Source organism: Pogoniulus pusillus, chromosome 14 (genome assembly GCF_015220805.1).
Source record: "Pogoniulus pusillus isolate bPogPus1 chromosome 14, bPogPus1.pri, whole genome shotgun sequence".
In the NCBI taxonomy this organism is placed as follows: domain Eukaryota; kingdom Metazoa; phylum Chordata; class Aves; order Piciformes; family Lybiidae; genus Pogoniulus; species Pogoniulus pusillus.
This window is the reverse complement of record NC_087277.1, coordinates 13337660-13361707: the sequence shown is the minus strand read 5'-3', so window position 1 is coordinate 13361707 and position 24048 is coordinate 13337660. Positions and strand designations below refer to the sequence as shown.

General features: G+C 39.9%; 1 protein-coding gene across 1 annotated transcript in view; it reads right to left on the bottom strand.

Annotated features, from left to right (window-relative positions):
* Nucleotides 1–1649: 1649 nt before the first annotated feature.
* Nucleotides 1650–24048, bottom strand: part of TG (thyroglobulin) — a 140687-nt gene continuing 118288 nt past the window's right edge. The window contains exons 44-48 of the mRNA XM_064154223.1: nucleotides 20853–21034; nucleotides 18666–18773; nucleotides 7316–7456; nucleotides 6400–6590; nucleotides 1650–2253 (exon numbers count right to left, since the gene is read on the bottom strand). Of these exons, the coding sequence (XP_064010293.1) occupies nucleotides 2144–2253; nucleotides 6400–6590; nucleotides 7316–7456; nucleotides 18666–18773; nucleotides 20853–21034 (732 nt within the window). The 3' untranslated portion in view covers nucleotides 1650–2143. The remainder of the gene's footprint in view (nucleotides 2254–6399; nucleotides 6591–7315; nucleotides 7457–18665; nucleotides 18774–20852; nucleotides 21035–24048) is intronic.

Here is a 24048-nt window from a genome sequence, read left to right as displayed (position 1 = left end):
TTAAGGAGGAGTAGTAAAGTCAGGAAGGTGGCCAGATTTACAGCCAAAGACTACTGCAAAAGTCACTCCAGATTTCAAAGGTGTTTGAGCTTAAAGACCCAGGATGGAAAACGGGTGAAATACAGGATTAGATGAAGATATGGGATCATGAGACCACCTTTGTCCTTCATTTGCATCTTGGAAGAAGCAGATTAAATGAGGTACAGAGAATAAACAGGACTACTATGAGAGAAGAAGGTGGTACAGAGAATTGGGAATGAAGAGGAAACAAACAGTGGGCTATAGAAGAGTGTGAGGACAAGGACACCTGGAGGGAGATTGAACAGAATAAAGAGCTGCATCCAGTGCAACAGGGTGGATTTGGGGCAATTAGTCACTAATATAGACATTTTACAAAAGCTCTGTACTAAAAGGGGATCTTTTGCCAAACTGGCAGTCAAGCTGAATGCCTCAGGAGGGGTGAGCTAAAAGTCTGGCCATACTTACCTACCAAGCTTTCCACATGGCCAAGACTCTGATTAGGAGGCTACAAGGCTACATTTCTGAGTTCCTAGCTCAAAATTAAAACATTTTCTCAAATTCCAGAGGCATTTCTGGGCTCAAGGTGGAACATGATAGTGAGTGGAATTTAGGAAGAAGCTCTTCACCACGAGGATGCGGAGACACTGGAACAGGTTGCCTGGGGAGGTGGTACAAGTTGCATCCCTGGAAGTTTTTAAGGCCAGGCTGGATGGTACTCTGAGCAACCTGATCTGGTGTGAGGTGTCCCTGCCCATGGCAGGGTATTGGAACTCAATGATTCTTGAGGTGCCTTCCAACCCTGACAATTCTACAATTCTATGACTTGTCCATCTTTACTTTTTTTATATCTAATAAGTTAACAAGCTTCTTAATCCTTCCATTCTTCTTATTGTCTATTGAACAAGAAGTGAAACTTAACACACAGTTATGCAGTTTTTCTTCTAAAATCTTTGGGAATTGGATATATGGAAGGCAGTAGCAACTACTCATGCACTGGCAAAATCTTATGAGTTGTTTTTTTAATCATTTCAACACTGCACAAGAATTTTGGGTGCCACTGAAATCAGTGGAAATGTTGATGTTAGTTTCAGAGCAGCCTTTTCTTTTTTTTTCTTTTATTCACCTGGTATGCTGTCAATTGAAGGTTGTCTCTTTCCAAATGACCCATTAGAGATAAGGTGTACTTTTCCTTATACTTCCAAAACTATTCAGTATCTCACATTCTCCTTACAGAAGATAAATGCTTTAATTAGCATATGCTTTGTACTATCTCTGCTGTGTGTTGTGCTTAATTAATGGTCTTAGTCATATTTTCAGAGGTATTCATAGGCTGAATACAGCATCTGTGTGACTTCTTATGAACACACTCAATGCATACTTGTGATTCCCTTCTTACATCCTTTCTTCTGGATCCAACTCCTTCCTATTTTGAAGCTTTTCAATTTTCTCCAGAATGCCAAGTCAGGACCCCACTCCTATTAGTAGCTTATAATAGGATGGGTAATAAAGAACAACTAATCAGATATAAACATCTAGAAAATTTAAGTCTCATCTCAGCTTTTCAGTGTACACCATTTCTGGCTTGGGTAATGTGTTGGTTTGTTGCAATAAATGAAGTCCAAGTATACTTGATTGTATTTGCACTTTTTAATGACACTTCATTTTTCAAATTACAGCTTTTTTGATCTAAAATAATAGCTGGAGCTGTAATCGCTGCAAGATCTTGTTCCATATGCAACGATTTTCATGAAAAACTAATTTCTTGAAAGGTCTCTTTTACTTATTGAGAAAGTTAACTGAAGGAAGCAACTTGTTCATCTGATACGAGGACACAGGCTCAAGTTGTGCTGGGGCAAGTATAGGCTGGATGTTAGGAGGAAGGTCTTCACAGAGAGAGTGATTTGCCATTGGAATGGGCTGCCCAGGGAGGTGGTGGAGTCACCATCCCTGGAGGTCTTCAAGAAAAGACTGGATGAGGCACTTAGTGCCATGGTCTGGTTGACTGGCTAGGGCTGGAGGATGGGTTGGACTGGATGATCTTGGAAGGTCTCTTCCAGCCTGGTTGATTCTATGATTCTATGTTCAGTCGTGTGACAGATCCCTCCGGTGGCACTGTGATTTTCTATCTGCTGTAAGCCACCTTGTCTCCCAGTGGCTGGCTCTCCAGGGTAGTCACTCCTGCAGTGGGAGCTTCTCTGCTTTCAGCAGATGCATCTCCATTATTTGCCATTCCTGAAAAGACAGTGTAATCACCATTAAAATAAATGCCATATCTTTGACACCACAAGATAGAAGGTATGCACTTCATCAGTGACACCTCAGCAGCTTTTTGTGTAGCTATAAATGTTCAGTTTTCAGTCCATTTGCAAAATGCTCTAGGGTAATGGCAGATCACCTAATGGCAATTAACGGTCATGCTTCCAGCACATTTTAAATAACCACCACTCGAATGCATAAGTTTGCACTTCGTTTGTGCCAGATTTGTTCTCCTTTTGGTATTGTTTCCTGGTACTTACCTACCCGGCAGGAAGTGCCTCTCTGTCTGGAACACATAGAGCACCCAACACCTACTTCCAATACTTAGTCCTTATTCTTTGCCTTCTATGACTATAGTCTTCAATTCTATTTAAGCAGTGGTGTTGCCTCAACAGCACCAAACAGTCCAGGAAAGTGTATTGATGATATTTATTGGATGTATCCTAGCCAAAGGGCTATCACTGCTGCCCCTCATACTAAAGATCTCCAAAAAGCAGGATGGGTAGAAGATGAATGCTAACCACAACATTCCTGGTTTAGTCTTGAATCAGGTCTGAACTATGAATATTTTTGCTTTACTTGAGCTCCTGTTTGGCTGCACATGGCATCTCAGAGCTAGCGGAGAGGATTTCATCTTTGCTCCTATCAGAATTTTCTACAGGTAGGGTTTAGTCTGGCTAACTCGGACATGTAAAGTAACCAGGAACACTGCTCACAGAGTTGGTTTAGGAGGACTGGTTCTGTTTAGACACCAGTTAGATGAATAAGAAATGTAAACTGGAATCAAGGCTAGCTGTTCAGGATGCAGTGAGTGAGCCCCTTATAAAGAGACTTAGTGTCAGGTAGTGCAGTCCACCATACTGTATTTACTGTCTGAATATGCATAAACATTCTAGAGCTGCTGTTCCTAACTGAATTTCAAGTTGTTAACATATTCCCTTGAAAAAGCCATCCACAATGGCCATTCTTCTTGTTTCTCATTTTGATGTTTTCCATGGAAACCATCATGATTCAGAATATAAAGCATGTCTTTGAAATGCAACCACAGTGACTCCAGTTACTGAACTCAAATCTTTTCTAACACCTTCACTTTCACAAGTCCTCAGGTAAATTGCCTGCAAAATGCCAACTTTACAAACAGCTTTCAAACAAATCTCCAACACAGTTATAGATTCATCTGCAATGAAACAGGTTCAAACTTTCCTTCATGATTTGTCAAGGCACTGCCAGTAAATACCATAAAGAATCGTTGTACTTATGACATAACTTTTGTTAATAGTACCTTCACTTATGACAACATACATTTCAATTATATGCCAGGAACAAATGCTACATTGCATCACTAAATATTGTGGTCTGATGACAAAATGAAACACCTGCCTCTACTTGGACAATAATCTTACTAAATGGAAAGGAAACTAGAGGTAACAATTAAAATGGAGATATACATATACACACCAGCTTCTAGAGCCACAACAACTAAGATTGATTGGTCAGAATAAACAGTGTATCAAACAATACAAAACCACTATCATGAAGACTTGTGATTACTGAAAGGCAGAAAACTGTAGCTAGTTGATTGGCAAAGAGTTTCCTCTCAAGATGGACTAAAAAGTATATAATCCAAAAATGGTTTGTAACACTGCTCTTGCAAATCTAGTATTCAACATCACACCAAGATCCCATACAACAACCTGGCAGCACTTCAGGAACAGAGCCTGGAGCAGTCAGGTAACAAGAGGGCCCAGTGCTTCACCTCTGACAGGAGAGACAACTTTTGGTTCAAGGCAGCACAACAACCAAGCAGCAATACAATGGTTAGGGAATTTTAAAAAACATCAAACATTTAATTTCTCTTGACTGAACACATTCTAAAGCCTCACTTGTCTGCTTCTGTAGAAAGCAATTCTTGGGTGAAATGCAAGTTCTGCACTGACTCTATTTTCACAAGAATTCACACACAAACTCCACTCAAAAATGAACTGAGGGTGTTCAGATATCAGCATTTAAAGTTCATACTGTCCTTCTAACTGAACTGATGGGCATTTTGAATCTTTATTCACAGGAAAGTGGGCTCAAAGTTGTTATCAGGAGACCCATAGTATGAGTTTCTGTAAATTACTGTTCCAGGGTGAGGTCTGGATCACAAATGAGTTTGATGTGATACCTATTTAAGTGGAAGTTGCATGAGAAGTTTCAGTATTGCAGGGTAGATAAGATTAAAAATGAGTATCAAAGCAAGCTAACAAGCTAACATTGCTATGAATTAGAATTTAGAAGAAGTGAAGTGTGTAGCAGCATTACCATGGTGCTGAGGCCAAGCAAATATTGGCTTGAAGAGCAGGCAGGGTGTACTCACTTCTGCCTGCAGAATAACATGTTGACATGTACTTTTTAAACCTTTTCCTTGACAATCTATACCCCATAAATTGTACACCATGTGGCTGGTTTTCAAAAACAATGACTCATCTATGTGAATTCTTTCAGTGTGTTTTTCTCCCCTTCTCAATTTTTATGTTTAACTTTCAAATATTTGGTTTTGGCCACTGTTGAGGGCAGACCACTGGACTGGCCCATATACAAATGTGGTTGTGTTCTTTTGCCAGTTTGAATGCTTTTAAACTTCCTCCATCACATAAACCATCTGCCTTGGTAGATATTTTCCCACTTGTGGAGGAGATTTTCTCTGTGTGCTGGGAACAGCCTCTGTCCGTGGTGCTCAGTTGTTCTGCCAGAGCTGTGACTTCAACTCAAGTCTGGCATCACACAGCCATAATGCTGCAAGATGAAGCTCAAAAGATCTGGGAGCTATACCTAGGACTGTTTAAACATTATCAATTTGAAATATCTTGACCAGAAGAAAGCCATCAGAGACATTAAGTTAAAAGATATTTAGGGATACCAGGAAACTGATGAGAAGGCTGACAGCAATCTCTTGAGTCCACTTTTGAATAAAGACCAAGAGCATTTATTTCAGCTGTCTTGAACCAGAACATTGGTGCTCTGTATGAGAATCACCAACTTGAACGGTTCTGAGATACTCTAGTTTTGTGTTAACATCAGCCTTAATTCATCTGAGGTGGCCTGTTTGGAATAGATAGCCTGGAAGCTTTGTGTCTGAGAGAGTATGTTTTGTTCCCTGAAGCACAACTTCCTCCCAAAGCAGAAAAGTTCTGGACTGTGTTCACTATGAAAATGAGTCCTTAGGACATAAATAACACTTCTAAGCTTGCAGGCCTCCAAGAATAATTTCAAGTATCTCTGCCTGCCAAAAAATAATGGATTTGATTGCTTTTCTTGAGGAAATCCAAATTTACTTGCAAGATATACAGACACAAAGGGGAGTTTATTTAACAGAAAAACTGAGTGTTCATGGCAGAGCAACAGACTGATATCTCAGCAGAGTTGATCTTTACTATCCTAAGCAGCAAGAAAAAAAACTGAAGGACTTTCACAGGTACACAAAATTAATGAAGATAAAGGAGAAATATAAAGTCTAAAAGTTTGTGTGTTTTTTTCTAATTAAGCAACCAACCAACCAATAAAAAACCCATGTAAAACAAAGCCCCCAAAACCTGACAAACCAAACCCAAAATCTGAAACCAACCAACATAAACACTTTTTAAAAAAAAATAATTAAAAAAAACCCAACTTATTCAATGTGAAGTCAAAGCATGCAGGATTCATAATGAGATATACCTAAAGCCTCAATTAGAACTTTACAGTGGATAGAAGTTCATATGAATCTCAGCATTCTTATGTTAGAGGTTTCCAGTAGACAAAAGTGGCCCATTTTGCCTAATATTACAGTTTAGTCAAAGTCTGTATCATGACCACAAATAGAGAGCAGCTTCCTCATACCTTTTAACATCACTTCAGGAACACTTCTCTAGGGATAACTCCAGGCCAATGAGGCTTTAGTACTTGTTATGCTTTATAAAATAAATCTGTTTAATGTTGCATCTTTTCAGCCTCAGGAGGGTCTCAACTACATACACTGGACAATGCAAGATCTTTAGTTAATGAAAAGTATTCTGCCCTGGTGTAGCAGGACTACAGTCAGAGGTAAACATTAGGGAGAGAATTTAGGTCTTATTTAATGACAGGAAATATTCTACTCACCTGTGGATGCTCTCAATCTTCTGATATAATCAGACCAAAAGGAACAGTCTGCTTTTTTCAGTCCTTTAAGAGTTGGCAAGGAGACAGTGAACTCCTTGTAATTATCACCATCATCATTGGACAAGTACATAGGCCAGAGAGGCATCAACCCTGACATTCTTCTTGAGAAACTATGAGGATAGTTTGGATTTCTAAGAGAATGGGAGAAATCATTAATAAACAATGATGTCAATAGTGAACTGCAGAAGATCAGCTAGGTCAATGGAATGTGTATCCAATCTGTCTGAGCAGAAGGGCTCAAATTCAGACCAGACTGATGAACCATTCATGGTGCCTCATCTGGCAATAACTTAGTCTGGTTCACATCCTAAGAACTCATATTGATACAGGCTTTTGAACACCGTCAACAGCCTTTGGTCCCAAAACAACCCAAGGTGCCCTATCAAGCATGTAAAGTCACAGTTCCCACACTAGCTTTATGGAGCTACTCCTCAAGCATGTCCACAACACAGTAAAGCTGAGGGCTATTGGCAGAATAATTGGCAAAAGGTGCACTGTATCTTCATGCGGTTTCCCCTTTGTTTTGGAATAAGAGAACCTTTAGCCAAGAGACTTCAGAATTGGAGTCCTAGAACTAAGCTCTGGAAACAACATTAAGGCCTTTGTAGTCTCCATATATTTAAGCAGAATTTGAAGCCACTACATGTGGAAAAAAAAAATCCTATTACTTCTAGCTAAATGTCATGCTACAGATCTTTGTTATCTGCTTGACAGCTTCTCCATCACCTTCCAAAAGTGTTGACCAAAGCCCTCTTTGTAGGATTGCAAGTTGCTAGAGGAAATGGAGGTTGCTTGAGTGTGGATTACTTCTTGCCCCCTCCTCAGTCATAGCAATTCTTAAATGTCAGATACTTACCCAGAGTTTATAAAATTGGAGATATACTGCATAATTTTCAAGGAAAGGCTCTTTTCTTCCAAAGTAAATTGTCCTTCATACTTTGGGTAGAATGGCAGTCCGAACGCATACTGAACATCCAGCAAGAGCTCCTGACCCGAACTGAAAAAATATTTACATAATGACAATTAAACCCATCATTTATTTATTAGAGGCAGAAAGGGAGCTGATTTAATTCAGAGAATGAGCCAAAGTTTTAAATAATTAGAGTGTCGTGAGCTGTGGGGCTACTTCAAGTCAGAGCAAGCAATAAGAAGGGGGATTTGCCATGGAGTTAACGCGGGGGCTTTAACAAGTGTTACAAGGAGAAATTGTGGAAGACAGCAGGGCACATTTTCTAAATTAACTGGGCACAGAAGAGGAAGTCAGAGAAGGAAAAGGCCACTTGGCTCTTCTTTAAATACCTCTGAAGTTTTGTACAGATTTTCATGAAAATTAAATTCAGAAAGTGGAAGCAAGTGGTGCCATGGAATCTGGCAGCCATGGCGGAAGGTTAATTATGGTTTATTTCACAGACTTGGAATATAATCCTGGCTCTTCCTAACAGCAATTGGAATTTTTCCATTGCCTTCACTGTGTCCAGGATTCTGCCCCAAATCTTTGAATAAGGAAAGATGTAATAGGAGATGTTTATGAAGATTTCTCTTAGACAAAGTTCTAATCTAATTCTTCTGCTGGCTGGGTGGTTTTAGTTCATACAGTCTGTGCTTCCCAGTTTTCATACAGCAGCCAAATCAAACTGGCTTGAGGTAATCACCTTGATCTGATTTAAGGAAGAACGACTGTTGTGTAGTTCCATGTAATAATTAACATCTATGATAAGGAATATTTTAAGTATTGCAACAATTTAGAATCAAAACTGGCCAGGCAAGACAACTAATAGGACCTAGTAGAAAAGGTCAGACAGCTCAATATGTTCAGTCCTGCAGAAAAACAGTGGCCAATTTCTACTAATCCAGTTATAACTAAACTGTGCTCATCACATAGCTTTGAACCACACAGCTCAGGAGGAGACATTTCTGGTACAGTCCAGCTGCATTTTCTGTATCCCACATTTAGACAAAAGTCTTATTGACTTAGTTAAATACTGCATGAAAGCAGAAAGCACCAGGGGACCTGGGAGAGGGAACAGATGTCTGTGAGGCAGGAAAAAATAAATCCTAGATCCAGTCAGCAAGGTTTCATCTGCAGTAGCTATAGAGATTGTTGTCAAAAGGTGTCACAACTGATACTGTTTTATCATTTAATGCAGCAGCACTGATATGACTGTGATGCTGCCTCTAATGGAACAGGATTTGTAGTTCAAATGATTATGGGCAAGTAGACACCTTCACATTTTTTGAGTGGTAGCACCAAAATCTGTGTTTTGAAAAACAAACACACAACCCTCTAAATGAAATACATCTTCGGTTGTATTTCCCTTAGTCTTATCATAATACCTCAGTAATACTTTGCATCTGTAAAGTGAATTATTCACAGATTCTTCACCAAAAAAATGTAGACCTGAAACAAGATTAAAGCATATTTTTTCTTCCTCAATTGTTTATAGAAGGATTAAGCAAGATCATAGTTTAATAATTCTGCTTTGAAAATAATTTGCTTGGCCCACTGTGTTACAGCAATGTCTAGTGTCAGTATGGCAGCAAAGGTTTAAAGCAGTTATCTTCTTTTTAATAGAGAGTGATTTTAAAACAGAACAGAGGACATGATATTAGTTAAGAAGCAGTGAAGGGGCAGATGTACCTATTTAGAGAAACCACAGCAGAGGTGAACCTAGCTGTAAATCTGAAACCATTGTGCTGGGACTGAGGTTTTCTCCAAAACTGAGGCTTATTTTTAGCTCTCATCTTTCTAGATGTGAAATCTTTTAATGTTACAGATTAAAATTCAGCAACTAAACAAAAAATCTCAGATAAGGCAGTTAAGTATGGCTTAGCTGTAGTACACTGCTAGCTCTGCTGGGAGGTTTTTATTTCCTGAGCTACTCCAACTGCAATCCAGATACCTCCTCATGCCATGCAGATGGGTCAATAGCATCAACTCTAAATGGAGAAATGCAGAGCCCAGAAACTGCTGAATTTCAGAGCACAGTTTGATAAAAGCAAGAACTGCAGAGACAACAACAAAAGGGGTTTTGAAAGTGCTTTTAAGGAAGACAAATTAATAGTAACCAATTTCCCATACAGAAATCCCTTTCAAAGGAACAGATATGTTTTTTAATAACAGCCAAAAATTAATCACAGAACATTGGAAGGGACCATGAGAGCTCATCTACTCCAATACCCCTGCTCAAGCAGGTGTGTCTAGATTAGGTTGCACGCAAGCACATCTAGGTCAGTTTTGAAGGTGTCCAGAGGAGCAGAACCTATAACCTCTTTGGGCAGCCTGTTCCAGTGCTCAGTTGCCCTCAAAGTAAAGTTTTTCCTTAAGATCAAGTCTCCTGTGTTTTAGTTTGTTGCACCAGTGAAAATAGACCAGCCCTGTCCTCATGACATCCAACCTTTAGATATTTATATGGATTTCTCTCTGTCTTCTCTTTTCCAGTCTATAGAACCCCAGGTCTCTCAGCCTTTCTTCATAAGAGAGATGCTCCAGTCCCCTTGCCATCTTTGCAGCACCCCCATTAAACTTTCTCCAATAGTTCCCTCAAGTATTCTCTTGCACTGGACACAGCACTCCAGATGTTGCCTCACCATGGCAGAGCAGAGGGGAAGAAATTACATGTAAAGATGAAATATTTGCTTTGGTGACATTCACACAAAGGCATGACTTCATATCTTCTGCATACATCTGCTTAAGATACAGTTTTAAGGAAAAAAACATCACAGCTCTTCTTATGTGGCAGTATGACAGAGTGACAAATTGAGCCATGGGGAAGCTAGGGGACAGACACTGCCACTTTGTTCACAAGTGAGCTCCCCTTGGAGAATTATTACTTTGCTTCAGAAGGAGGCACAACTGGAGTTCAGTTGTACAGTTTACAGAAAAAAAGGTGGTAAAATCAGAAACTTTATGGAAACTTTTTGGACACTGGAATGGGCTGCCCGGGGAGGTGGTAGAGTCACCATCCCCGGGGCTGTTCAAGGCAAGATTGGACGTGGCACTTGGTGCCATGGTCTAGCCTTGAGCTCTGTGGTAAAGGGTTGGACTTGATGATCTGTGAGGTCTCTTCCAACCCCGATGATACTGTGATTCATAGGCAACAATTTAACAGCAGATCTTGCAATACCATTTGTAGGAATTTTCATTACACAGTGCAAAGCCTTTTAATTGGGAAAGTATTGGTTCTCAGGATTTTTTCCTTAAGCCTGAGAAGGACTTTCCATCTAAAATGTTTCAAAATAAGAAAGAGAGAAAGATTGATGATTTCTCAACTTTCAGGTATCCCACTGCTCTTTCTATAGAACTGTGGCTGCTTTTGGAACAGCTGAGAAAAAAAAAAATTCAAGCCAAAACACACACAAAAACCTACCCAAGAAATCCTCTAAAATTCTGAATGCAAAATAGAGTACCAGTACTCCAAGAGATATCAATAATCATGGCAGTCAGAACAGAATATGATCTGCCAGACCACCATGCTCTTCTGCATTGGGACTGAAAGCATAACTTAGAGCTGGGGCTATGGAGACCTCACATTGTGATCCACTGTAAATTATGGCACATATCTCATTTTGACCTTTATCCTTGTTCTATATCTGGCTAATTATTTCGTAGTGGAAACTCGTTTTGATGATTAACGATTGACTGTGGCCTAGCACTTCCCTTTTGTTTTTTTTCATTCATTTCAAATCAGTCCTTCCTTTCCTAACATAACAATTTCAACTAGCCTGAAAGCCTTTAGAATCACAGCTTCTATTCTTGGCTTAATGTAATTTTTGGTTCTCCTTTTTTAAATGTTTTTTTTTTTTTTAACTCTATACAGAGATAGAAGCTAATGTAAATTAACTCAAATTTTAAATGACATCCTATACAACACCAAAATATCAAACTTCCCTTTGCTATCTAATCATTTAAATTTTAAAATGACAAGACAAATAAAATTTAGGTAGAGTTCAGACAGAATTACCAGTAAATTAATCAGGATGAAAAAGCAAGCTGAAAAAGAACCAGTTTGTCACTAGTGAACATACCAAAAAGATATTTATCAATCTTTTTAGCTGTATTGACCAACAATGTTAAGTATTTTAGTCCTCCTACTGTACAGATAACTACTAAAAGACTACTTTTCTAATATGTGGCCATGAGTTTGCTTTGATGCTTTAATTATTTTTACTGGTAACTGATACATGCAGAGTTGCAGAAGCAAGAGATGGAGAAGGTGAATACAATCAATTTGATGAGGCAAAATGCGTCCAGCTGGCCCTGGACATTGCAGAACAAGAACAGTTGCTAGTGCTCTACGTCTACACCAAATCATGGATGTTAGCAAATGCCTTATGGGGGTGGATGAAGGAATGGAAGCGAAATGATTGGCAGAGAAAAGGGAAGCCTATTTGGGCTGCCCACCTGGACAAACTGGCAGCTAAGGTCAGACATATCAGTGCTCACATACCCAAGAGCAGAGCCACTGAAGAACAACAGCACAACCACCAAGCCAACTTAATAGCTGCAGATTTGCAGAATGCTATCAAGTATCCTAAGCTGTTACCAGGCAGCATCTCATCTATATTGTGGCAGAGGAGCAGTACAGCAGTACTGCACTTCACCTGGACTGAAATACTCATTTCAAAGATAAGTAAAAATAATAATAATTTAAGTATTACATATAATCACATATCTTAGAAAAGGAAATGGTACATGATTGCTGGTAGGAAAAAAATAATTAGAGGATAACTGGATATTTGTAGAAATATAACCAGCCAGTGTAAGGCCTGGAGTAACCTCTGCAGTTCTAGAGATGCATTTGGCTCATCATGTCTCCTCACATTACAAAGTCTTGCCAAACAATTGAGGAAAAGCATGTGAAAAACAGATTAACATTTTTCTTTCTTTCTTCTTTTCAGGAAAATGGGGACATATGGAAAAAGCTTAACTCCTAACAGGATTGAACTGCCAGCTTTTTCCACCTTTCTACCAAAAGAGCCCTATAGATACATGTGACTTGCAAAAGAATCCTGGAGTTTGCCATTTCTTTTCCATTCGGATTGCTCCCAGTACACACAATGTTCTCCTTTGCATTATAGCTGTGCCAACTGAAGAAAATAAAACTGAAGTAGCAGATAATAAATCCAAGAACCAGAAACCTCACATTAATTGAAAGAAAAGAAAAAACCATTGTCTTAATACAGGAAGAAAGCACATTTATCATCCTGTCAGAACTTCTGAACAACAAGGACTCCAGAATTTAGTCAGGGAGTTACTGTATTAAAAACACAGTAACAGCCATGTTGACACTTGATTGCATCTTTGGGGGACAGAAATCCATCCATCTGCTCAGTATGTCCATGCCTGACATGAATGAATGGATTTGTTTCCTTAAAAAAGTAATATGACCATTCAAAGCCCTCAGGGAACCAGGGAAGGTTTCTCTAGATGTATGAGCTTCATGCTTATATTCTTGATTTAGAACCAAAGAGACATAAAATTATAGAATCAGTCAGGGTTGGAAGGGACCACAAGGATCATCTATTTCCAACCCCCCTGCCATGGGCAGGGACATCCTACTCTAGATCAGGCTGGCCAGAGCCTCATCCAGCCTGGCCTTAAACACCTCCAGGGATGGGGCCTCAACCACCTCCCTGGGCAACCCATTCCAGGCTCTCACCACTCTCATGGTGAAGAACTTCCTCCTCACATCCAGTCTGAATCTACCCACCTTCATTTGCTCCATTTCCCCTAGTTCTGTCACTACCTGATAGCCTAAAAAGTCCCTCCCCAGCTTTTTTGTAGGCCCCTTTCAGATACTGAAAGGCCACAATAAGGTCACCTGGGAGCCTCCTCTTCTCCAGACTGAACAGCCCCAACTCTTTCATTCTGTCCTCATAGGAGAGTGCTCCAGCCCTCTGATTATCCTGGTGCCCCTTCTCTGGACATGCTCAAGCATGTCCACATCCCTCTTGTAATAGGGGCTCCAGAACTGGATGCAGTAATCCAGGTGGGGTTGATAAGTGTTGAAAGAATAGAAGAGTTTAATTTAATTAAAGGGCTATTAAGAACCACCAGAATTAGTACAGCATATGTAATAAATAGAAAACAAAACTACTTTGCAGAGTTCAATGGGTTTCTATACAAAGTGTGGTCTTGTTTCAGGTTTTTTAATCAGTCAGGAGTCCAAAGGAATCATAAAAAAGTGTCACCAAAATCCAGCCAACTGTGCAAGCATTGGCATGGAGCAGTCTTTCAGCAACTCACAATGTACACAAGAGTGCATAGTCAGGAGGTAAAAACAGTCCCAACTCACTTCAGACAGCAGCTCATTGATCTTGGATGAATCTGTCCCTCACACAACAGTTAACAAAAGCTTTTATGACAATTATTATGGTAATGCAAATGACTTTAAGATAGACCCTCAGTAAGTCTCGGTTTAGACCCCTGCAATGACAGTACTGATGCTTTCCCATGGTGCTACAGATAATGATCTGGCCTCTTCAGTGAGCAGAGCAGGTTTTTTTTCAACAGATTTAAGACAGCACATTTGGCACCACAGCATGACTTGGAAATTATGCTGGCGTGGTAAGCAGTTCTACTTCATCTGACAGACAAAAATCACCTCTTAGAGGGTTAATGAGGAAAATCTTCATACAGTTAACAATATTATCATTGTCAAAGACACTTCTTGTATCATATTTCTTCATTGTGACTGAGGCTGCAGTCCAGCCCTCCTCACTAATCCTAGGTAACACGGAGCAGTCACATTCCTCCTGCATTGTTTAGACTAAAATGTTTACTCCAAGGCCTAAGAGTTCTCAAAAAGAGAGTGAGAAAATGGCACCTGGGTTGTGTATATATTTTCACCACAGATCATTAATGCAGGACTTGTTGGCTATGCATCCCACTCCTTATTCAAATAGAAACTGAAGACTAAAGCAGACACGGTATTTTGCCAAGCAGGGGAGAACACTACCACATGGAAGGAGATATTAGTTTGCTCCCTGCAAGATCCATTCCTCTATATGAAAATTGTCAGTTCATGGCTTCAGATTATTTTCCACATAAGTAACAGACATCACTTTAGTGTGACCTTTTTTAATCCTTCCCCTATATCTATGAATGTATGTATATGTGCATGCTTTGGAAGCATTCAGTTGTGAAATGAACTTGTGCTATTGACTTGCACTGGTAAAATTTCCTTCCTGTTTAATAAGGTTTTGACTGCTTTGCATCATGACATTTGGGTCTATCTTTACTGATTGCCTTCTCCCTTCCTCTTGTTTATCTTGCTGTGAGTTATTGTGGGACTGCTCCATGTGAAAGAGGAGGAAATGCCAGTATTTCTTCATCTCTTCATTTTAACTGTCTATTCTGTTTCACATTTTAAGAGATATATAGAAAGTAGGAGAGAGGTGACAGAGTACAAACTGGGGAATGTGTTGCTATACTGTGCCTTATTTTTCATTAGTGAATGATCATTTCCCTAGCCAGAATATTTTATCCAAGAGTAAATTGTCTTCCACTGTTGTAGTTATCTGAACAAAATGTTATTTTAATGTACTCTTTCCAATATTCTGTGAGGTAACTACTAGTAGTCATTGTTGATGATAGAAAATTATATCATCATGATCTTTATCAGACAAAGAGGCACCGTCCCTGGAGGTGTTCAGGAAAAGACTGGATGAGGCACTGCCCCTGGAGCTATTCAAGGCAAGATTGGACGTGATAAAGGGTTGGACTTGATGATCTGTGAGGTCTCTTCCAACCCTGATGATACTGTGATACTGTGTGATACTTACTGCCATGATCTAGTTGACTGGATAGGGCTGGGGGATAGGTTGGACTGGATGATCTTTGAGGTCTCTTCCAACCTGGTTGATTCTATGATTTTATGACTTGAAAGTCTACAATTAGCAGGAAGTAATGCAGACACTATATTCATCTTTATACAGATAACAAACACAAAAAGGGAAAGATCCATAGCCTGTGTAAACTGAAATCTTAGCAAGAATTTAGCTACCAAAGACTAAAGCATATCTACTGCAGACATAATACTACAGAAGCCTCCATTTTTGCAAATGAAAGTCTGTATCTCAGCAAACGCAGATGTGATTCAATATCAAATGGACTGAGAAATCAGTTTTCTCCCAAATGCCTATGAGTGATCAGGAATATCTAATGAGCTGTTCTTCCAGCTAAAATGCACTGAGTGAGATCTGATCCATTATGTGTATCCACAGAATACTTCCGCTGAGCATGTTCAAACCCACACATCCTATCTTCTAAACTAAGCTGTAGGTTACTCAGTGGAGTTTCTGGCCCTGTTCCTCCTCCTAAGAGTCACAACTTTCAATGAACTTGAGAACTGCCAGGACTCTCTACTCCAGTGGTGAGAGAATTCCCTTGGGAGTTGGTGACATGGCTGGCTGCCAGCTCTTTCCTCAAGACTAGTTTCTACTTAAAGGCTGTTTTGTCTACATCATCAGTTTCAATCACCAATAGATCACCAATAATATTCCCAACACTGCATTTTGTTGGTTCCAGATTTTGTTGGCACCTCCATTTTTAGCAATTTTGGCCACTCTTCCTTGTCAAGTTCCCACCCTAGACAGCAAGGTATCATTGACACACAGTGTGAGGCTGCTGGATGGGCTGTAGTCATACTGTTTTACTATATCAAGTGGGTATGCTGTAGAGAAGTGGAGAGACATGTCACATGGCAAAACTGAGATGAAAAATAAGGAAAGATTCATTTGGGAATGAGTGACAGCAATACTTATACAAAAAGCTTGCAAGTATATTCAGCAGAGGACCTGGTGTGCGGTCCCTTGGGAAAATGAGAGTATCACTTCATAAATAGTCACACCATAGTGTCAAATGTGATGCTTTGGTCCATGGGTGGGCTGAATTTTGCAATTTCTGTTTAAGTGCATGCTTTTGAAAACTAAACAACATTTGTTTTAACTGTACTGAAGCATAAAGATGAAAGGAGTAAGAATGTAAACACAGCACAGAAATTTGCACTCGCATCTCCTCACAAGTGACTTAGCATTTGAGAGTCCACCTCACATTGCCACAAGTTTCAGACAGCATACTGGTTTTGTTTGTTCTCTTAAAGGGGGCTATGAAAAATCAAGCCAATACATTCTTGCACTAAATTTTGAAGCAACTACTGTAGAGGAGCACTGACAATATAAATATTATTAAAATTTGTAGCCAAGTGCTAAGTAAACACTGCACTGGAGAGCACAGGGAGAGCTAAATAACACCAACACAAGAGGCATCCTGAAGAGGGCCAGACAGAAGAGGAAATTCTCATCAGTTCAAATTGACTGTCCCAAAGCCCGTGGCTCTATGTTGTGTAAGTGTATTTCACCTGTTTTCAAATAAGATCTTATAGTAAATGACTGGGTCAATATCATTCTCCAAAGCAAGAGAAAAATTGCTAGCTAATTTGAGAACACATATTTTCTTCTTGTGCAGTTGGATTTTTGGCATGACACAGCTCAGCCTTGTAAAAGTCACTTGTCTGAGCCTATCAGTAGCCAAAGGGAGCACTGTGAACATTCCCACTGGAGCTGCCAATGAAATAACAGTTCCCTAAGGATTAAGTTCTAGTCTAAAAAGAAAGTGAGGCTGTGTTACAGCAGTATAATGGCTTCATCTGTAACCTAGATCTTGGCTGGTCTCTTTCAAAAGCTTTTTCATTACGTTACCAGGAAAGGAACAAACTCCATGTAGTTGATAGAGAACATCACAGTATCAAATAGTGCCAGTAGGAGGTCTGTGTCCCTCTCCTGAGCTCTTTCAAAGAAAGCCCAAGAAAAAGGAAAGAGTCTCAAAAGCCTTTCTTGCAGTGAGGTATGTAGCAGCAGAAGCAGCAGGGGACAAGCAATGCTCCCTCAGAAGAAAACAGAAGACAAGCATCCCCATGGATTTTGCTGCCCTAAAGTGTGAATCTAGGGTATAAGAATGGCTACTATCACAGTGGTTTCTGATAAAATCATCAAATCAGAAAATCATTTAGGCTGGAAATGCCCTTCAAGATCATTAAGTCCAACCAGCAACACCACTTTAACAGGTCCATCACGAAGTCATATCCCCAAGCACCACATCTACATGGCTTTTAAGCACATCTAAGGATGATGACTCGGCCACCTGCCTGGGTAGCCTATTTCAATGCCTGACAAACCTTTCAGTGAAAGAAAAAAATTCCTAATGTCCAATCTGAACCTCCCTCACTCAGCCTTAGGGAGTAAGGGATTAGGAGCTACCCTGGTGTGTCACATAGCAGCCCAAAGGGTTGACCACTGCCTGCAAGCTTCAGGGTCTCATCCTGACTTCTGGGAGGGGCTAGGTTTAAAACAAAACTAGGGAAGGCGACCTTAATAGCCTATAACTACAAGCCTATTCTGTGCCCAAGGGAACTAGGCATTTGCAAACCCCACAGCACTTTAGACCTTTCTGATAAAATATGATACAGCTTCTTCTCCTGAAGAAAATCTGTCTGGAGAGCTTCTAACATGAAGGATGGTGTAGAGTCCAAGTCCACAAATGCTTGTGTCCAAAAACTCTTTTTTTCTCCCATGAGACAGTCTGTTGGCTGATCACAAGTCACTGTGCTGGCGCAGGAAGGAATAAATCCCATATCCTTTCCATGCTGAAGGCCAGGCAGTACAATGGTGGTGTAATTGCACTGACTTCAAGAGGGGGCAGTGTTAAATTAATGTTGAGCCCTTAGGAAATGTTACCTAGTTTACCTTGAGAGCTGTGGAGTCATAAAATCATAGAATGGTCTGTGTTGGAAGGTACCATTGAAGGTTATCTAGTTCAGTGAGCAAGGACATCTTTAGATCAGGTTGCTCAGAGCCCTGTCCAACATGACCTTGTGCTCCTGATGACTTAGACCACATTCTATTCTTTGTGGGATATTTTCCAGATATAGATCAGAAATCTAGAAGACAATCTAGAGCTAGCAAAGGTAATTTGGAAAATGGAAACCTAATTTAGGCATCTAACTTGAAGTATCTCAGTTCAAAAACAACACTCAGAGAAAGTTAACAATGAGAAATAATTTATTAGAGACTAATCTCCCCTTTGCTAATCTAAACTGTTTAATTTGAGGTACCTACATCTACCCATTTGCACCACAGAGTGCCCAAACAGAAAGCCATGTTTTTGCAAACTATAAATCCAAGAAATATAATAAATATCTACTTACCTGCTCTGTGAGGAGCTTTCAGGTACATAGTACATGAAGACATTTCCTCTGGAGGCAGCAGCCCAGTGACTGGCCATGTTTATGATGGGGCATGTGATAAACTGGTCACTGGTAAAGAAAATGAGTGAACAGACATGGCCATATAAGAGAAAAAAAAAGAAAGGAAAAACCTCTACAACCAACAGACTCCTCTTTATATTGATCATCTTCTTGAAATCTTGCAAAACAGCTCATTTCTGCCTTCAGGTCCATTGAGAGAAGCCACATTCACCCACTATAAGCCCAGTACAGATTAGAATTCACTCAAATTGCTGGTTTATGGAGTGTTCAACAACGCTAATGACACTAAATAACCAGATCTGACACAAAGATTATCCTGGCCAAAAAAACCCAATTCTGTTTTAGTCTAGTTCACGGGGGTCCACACTTAGTATAAAGTGCTTCCTTCTCACAACACCAGGTTGTGATGGCACCTACTAAAATGCCCAATGTATTTCCTGGGTTAAGCATCCATAATATAATTTCTGCATCTGGATTTGTGTGACTTTTAAAAATTATTATTATTTTTGAGGTAGAGTTTCCAGGGCTGAAAGAGGTAGAATAACACTTTTGTAGATATTCTTCAGAGCCTCTGGCAGAGCTCTGCAATTTGAGGTACCTGGTGCAGTGTGTTTGGGAGAGGAGGGTAAAATAAGATGAGTGCAATGAGATAATGATCAGTTTATCATCAGGTATCTCAATGCAAAGGTACGAGTGAAGCAAATGTATCTAAACCTTCCTATCCTCAATAGCTCCCAAAAATGGGGCTGGACAGTGGGGTGAGCAGTAGCTGAAAAGAGCACAAGTAGTTCAAGAGAAGCAGGCAGAAACCAGTGGATCTTAGTGCAAGGTACTTCTTTAAGGTTCCTCAAGGCAATGTTGTACATACACATATCACCATTTCTCCTTCTGCGCGTGCCTGGAGACTAAGCACCCTCTTTGAGTGGTTGTATATTCATAACTACAGAGGCACATAAAAATGTGTCTGCTGCAGAAGTGGGAGGTTTCAATTCTCAGTCTAGTGACTCTGAAGTAGTAGCTGCTTCTTCAGACTTGGTAGGTAAAAAAAAAAACCAAAAAACAAAAAAAAAGAGACAAGAATGACTGCTGGCAAGTAAGAACAGTGTCAGAGAAGCATGAAAACATGTTGCTATATTTAACTGGTATGATTATGAAAGGCACTGTTTGGGTAACTATCTTGGATTAGCAAAGTTTATTTTAAGCCCATCTGTCAGACCACAAGCTACGGGTTGACTGGCCACAATACTCTTTGACAGTTATGGTTGACAACACCCATATGAAATGAAAATTACTGTTCTTCACATGCCTACCAGTCCAGGGTTTAAGAGGAGCAGATGGTCTTTAAAAGCTAGGGAGTCTGTGGAGAGCCGTTGCTCTTGAGAAATGCTTTAAGATACAGTTCTCCACTTGAACTGACTCTTGGTTGGTGTTATGGGGGGCAAAGAGTCAGCTAGGCTAGGGAAGTAGGAAAAATAGTTAAAGAGAGGAGGGTAACTGTTATTGGTAATTCCCTTCTGAGGGGAACAGAGGACCTCATATGTCACCTGGATCCTTCCCACAGGGAAGTCTGCTACCTTCCTGGGGTCCAGGTCAGAGATGTTACCAGAAGGCTGCCCAGTCCTGTACAGCCCTTTGATTGCTTTCCCTTACTAGTTATGCAGGTGGGAAGTGATGAGGCAGAAACTAGAATTCCAAAAGCAATCAAAAGGGAATTCAAGGCACTGGGGAGATTGGTTGATGACTGGGGGCACAGGCAAACTTTTTGTCAATATCGTTTGGGGCAGGAAAGAATATTGAAAGGAACAGGAAATTCTGCATGATTAAAAAGTGGCTCAGAGGCTGGTGCCACCGACAGAATTTAGGTTTTTTTGATCTTGTGGAACTTTACATGGCTCTGGGTCTGCTGGCACCAGATGGAGTACAGGAAAGACAATTCAGAATTTTCAGGAGGCACAAAAAACAGGTCCATTTCTGTTTACATTGGAAACCTCAGTGAAAATGAAGTCATATTCACCATTTTCTGTTCATTTGGCTATGAATTTCTGAAGTTTTTCAGACACACTTGAGATATGCAAACAAGCCTTGCTTAACCCAAATCACACAGCAGGATTAGGATGAGTTTCTTACCGAGTGGCATTCTCCAAAGCCCTGGAAAAGGATGAATAATCATCATTCGAGTGTTCAAGGGAGTAATACCATGTAGCAGCATCTTCAATTAAGAAGTTGGAGTCTTCTCCTCCAAGAGAATTTTGCAGAGCCTGATAAAAGGCTGTTTTGCTGTTGGCTCTTCCTTGACTTTCTTCAAATTTCTGAGAACAAAATGCATGCATGGAATTTAGAAACAAAACCAAAAGAAATATTTTCAGTGGGACAATATAGGTTCTGATCTCCCTCTGCTGGAACGAATCTTCCCTGCTTTGAACTCTGACTCCTAGGGGAAGTAAGGGACTGTCCTACTTTTGCTTTCTCAAGACTGTCACAAGCCAGCAGTATCAGCTCCCTCAAAACGTACTATAGGACTGAATCTCTAGCAAATCCAAGTCATGCTGCACAGATGTAGCTGTGATGCTAGAGAAACCCCACTGGCCCTCACTAAAGTAGTCCAAATGGATAGTTCTCCAGTGTAGCTGTGCCCACTGCTGTCTTTCTGGTGAGGTCCCTGAAGGAAGGCTAGAGGGCAGAGAGTGAGATATTGCTGCTTTCCTCTACAAATTCCAGAAAGCTAACACACTACATAGCTATTTCTTGACTCTTCTGGAAACACATACAAAGAAACGTTGACTACTATGAAGCCTGTAATTAGATCCTCTCTGGAAGATTATCTGCCTTAGCCCTGGAAGAGAAATCCCCCTCCTCCATATCACAATGCAAATAGCAGCCGTGATCTTCAACATCCTAGGGCCTTTCAGAGACACCTACAGTAAACTGCCCTTTTCCTGAGATCTATGGTCTGAAACCTTTCCTAACATAAAAGTGTCTTGCCCAGATAAGAGTTTTCAAGTCACTGCAGAATTACTCATAGCAGAGAGACCACCTTCTATGGCAGTGTGCATCTGATCCTGTTTTTACCAAAGCTAAAGACTGCTAAAATCCTTCAACACATTTTTTTTTTAGGAACTGTTAGCTTTGTTTTGTTTTATTAAATCAGACTTTTTTTTTTTTTTAAATATTTTATTCCACATTCACAAACTGAGTGACTTCCTAAAAAAAAAAAAAAGCAACCTGAGGCTTCCTGTGGATCAAGTCCTCTCTAAAGTGGATCCCTTGCAGGCTGAAAGTTGGTAGGAGAACTTGTGAGAGACAGATCTAACAAACCACCTGTATTATCTGGGGCAGTAAGCCTGATGCAAAATAGCCTGGTGTCTGCCCAGCACAGTTACCATAGATGCATACCATTATTTTGATGGCCCACAGCTGGTTTTCATTATGCTGCTATAAGGTCTTTCCACAGCCCAATACAGACAGTACAGAGAGAATAATTACTTTTCAATGGATTCACAGAAATGAAAGATGGAAAATAAGTCCCTGACTACTGAACCTTGTCCTTGTAGATGTACTCTAATGCTTTGTGCATTTTGATGATGTGATTTTACACAGGATTTCAACATGCTACCGAGCATCCCAAGATCTAAAAGGATCTTGGCAATTTTCCTTGTGTTTGTAATAAAATCTTCTTTTGCTAGATTTTGGTCCACACAGTGTAAAAGAAGTCCCAAGGTGCCAGTTTTAGTGTTACAGTTGTACTTTGAAAAAGATATGATACATCACTCCATGTGCACAAACGTCACATATGAAACTGCATAGCACACTTGCCTGCAAAATCATTTAGTTTAAATACCAGGACATGTACATTATGCTGCAAGAAATACAAATCACCACTGAGGAGCTGACTGCAAGTTCACTGAAATCAAAAGCAATCTTTCCACCAGCTTCAGCACACATCAGTTCAGGACACTACCAATCAGCAGAAGGATTGCTGCTACCTAATTAGGAATCTCTCACTTGGTTGCAGGGTTTGGCTGGCAGTTACAGATGAGATTACAGATGCTTTTCCATGTCAGTGCAGAGCCCAAGCTGTGATGTTCCTGCACAAAGGAACCCTCATGCAATGCTTTCATTTGTTGAGGTCTTTTTAAGGCACTTGCTACCTTATTCTACATATATCTTGGATATTTAGAGAGAAGTAAAAAGACAGAAAGCACTCTAGGAACTAGATCTTCACTACCTCATCCACTACCAAGCATCAAATAAACATGTTTGAAAGCCACAGAGAAGGAGAAGGATCATCGTACAATATATGATTAAGTTGAGGAATTCTTTGGCAAATGGTTTTGTGGATGCTAAAATCAATGAAAGTGAAATTTGATTAACAAGTTTTTTAATTAAAAACTATCAGCATCAGTTGATGGTTATTAAATATGGAAAGATCAATTCAGGCTTGGAAGACTCTGAGCTGCAAAGGATTAGAGGTTTGGAGAGCAGTTAGCAGTAGTATCAGATTTGCTTACCCTGTTCTTATAAACATTCACTCACAGCCACTGCTGAAAGCAGCATTCTGTGCTAAATGGGCCTTTGATCTGACTCACTGTGGTCTGTCTTAGGTTTTTGCTCCACCGATGCACTAGTTTGTGTTCTTCAAAACGCCCCAGAAATTCTGGTACATGACCTTTCTCAGTGATCACTGTATTAATATATAGTGTGGTCTCAGAGATGTGTTGAATCAGATGAAAGAGGACTCAACAGGCAGAGACAGATGAGAAATAGAACTGATATTTGTAAGACTTCTTGAGATTTTTCATCCCAACCAACATTAAAGCAGCACATCTGAAACATGATTTCTCAAGTGTTGCCTTGGCTACAATATAATACAGTTTAATCATCAGACTTAAATATGAATGCACAAAAAGGAACATATTCAAAATAAAGCCCATGACAAATTAAAAAGACAAAGCATCTTAACTTAGAAATGGATTCTATTTCACCAATTTTCCATGTCCAACAAATATTTCCCACCAGAAAATATATATGACCAAAGAACTTTCAAATAGCAGTAGATACAACAGCTGCTGGTAGGTTAATAGAAACAGATGCATATTATGTAAAACAATTTACATTCTGCTAGCCTTTTAAGAAGCATTAGCAACTGGTCTCAGAGTTACAGTGTGGCTTTCAACTTCTTTTAGAAAGTAAGAAAGAAAACAAACACTGCAGATGCACTATTTTCTGTGTTCTGGTGATGCAAAGTTGTCATGAACATTGTCTTAATAATGAGTTTAATAACTCTTTACTGTTCTTATTGCTGCAGTATAGCTTCCAGAGTATG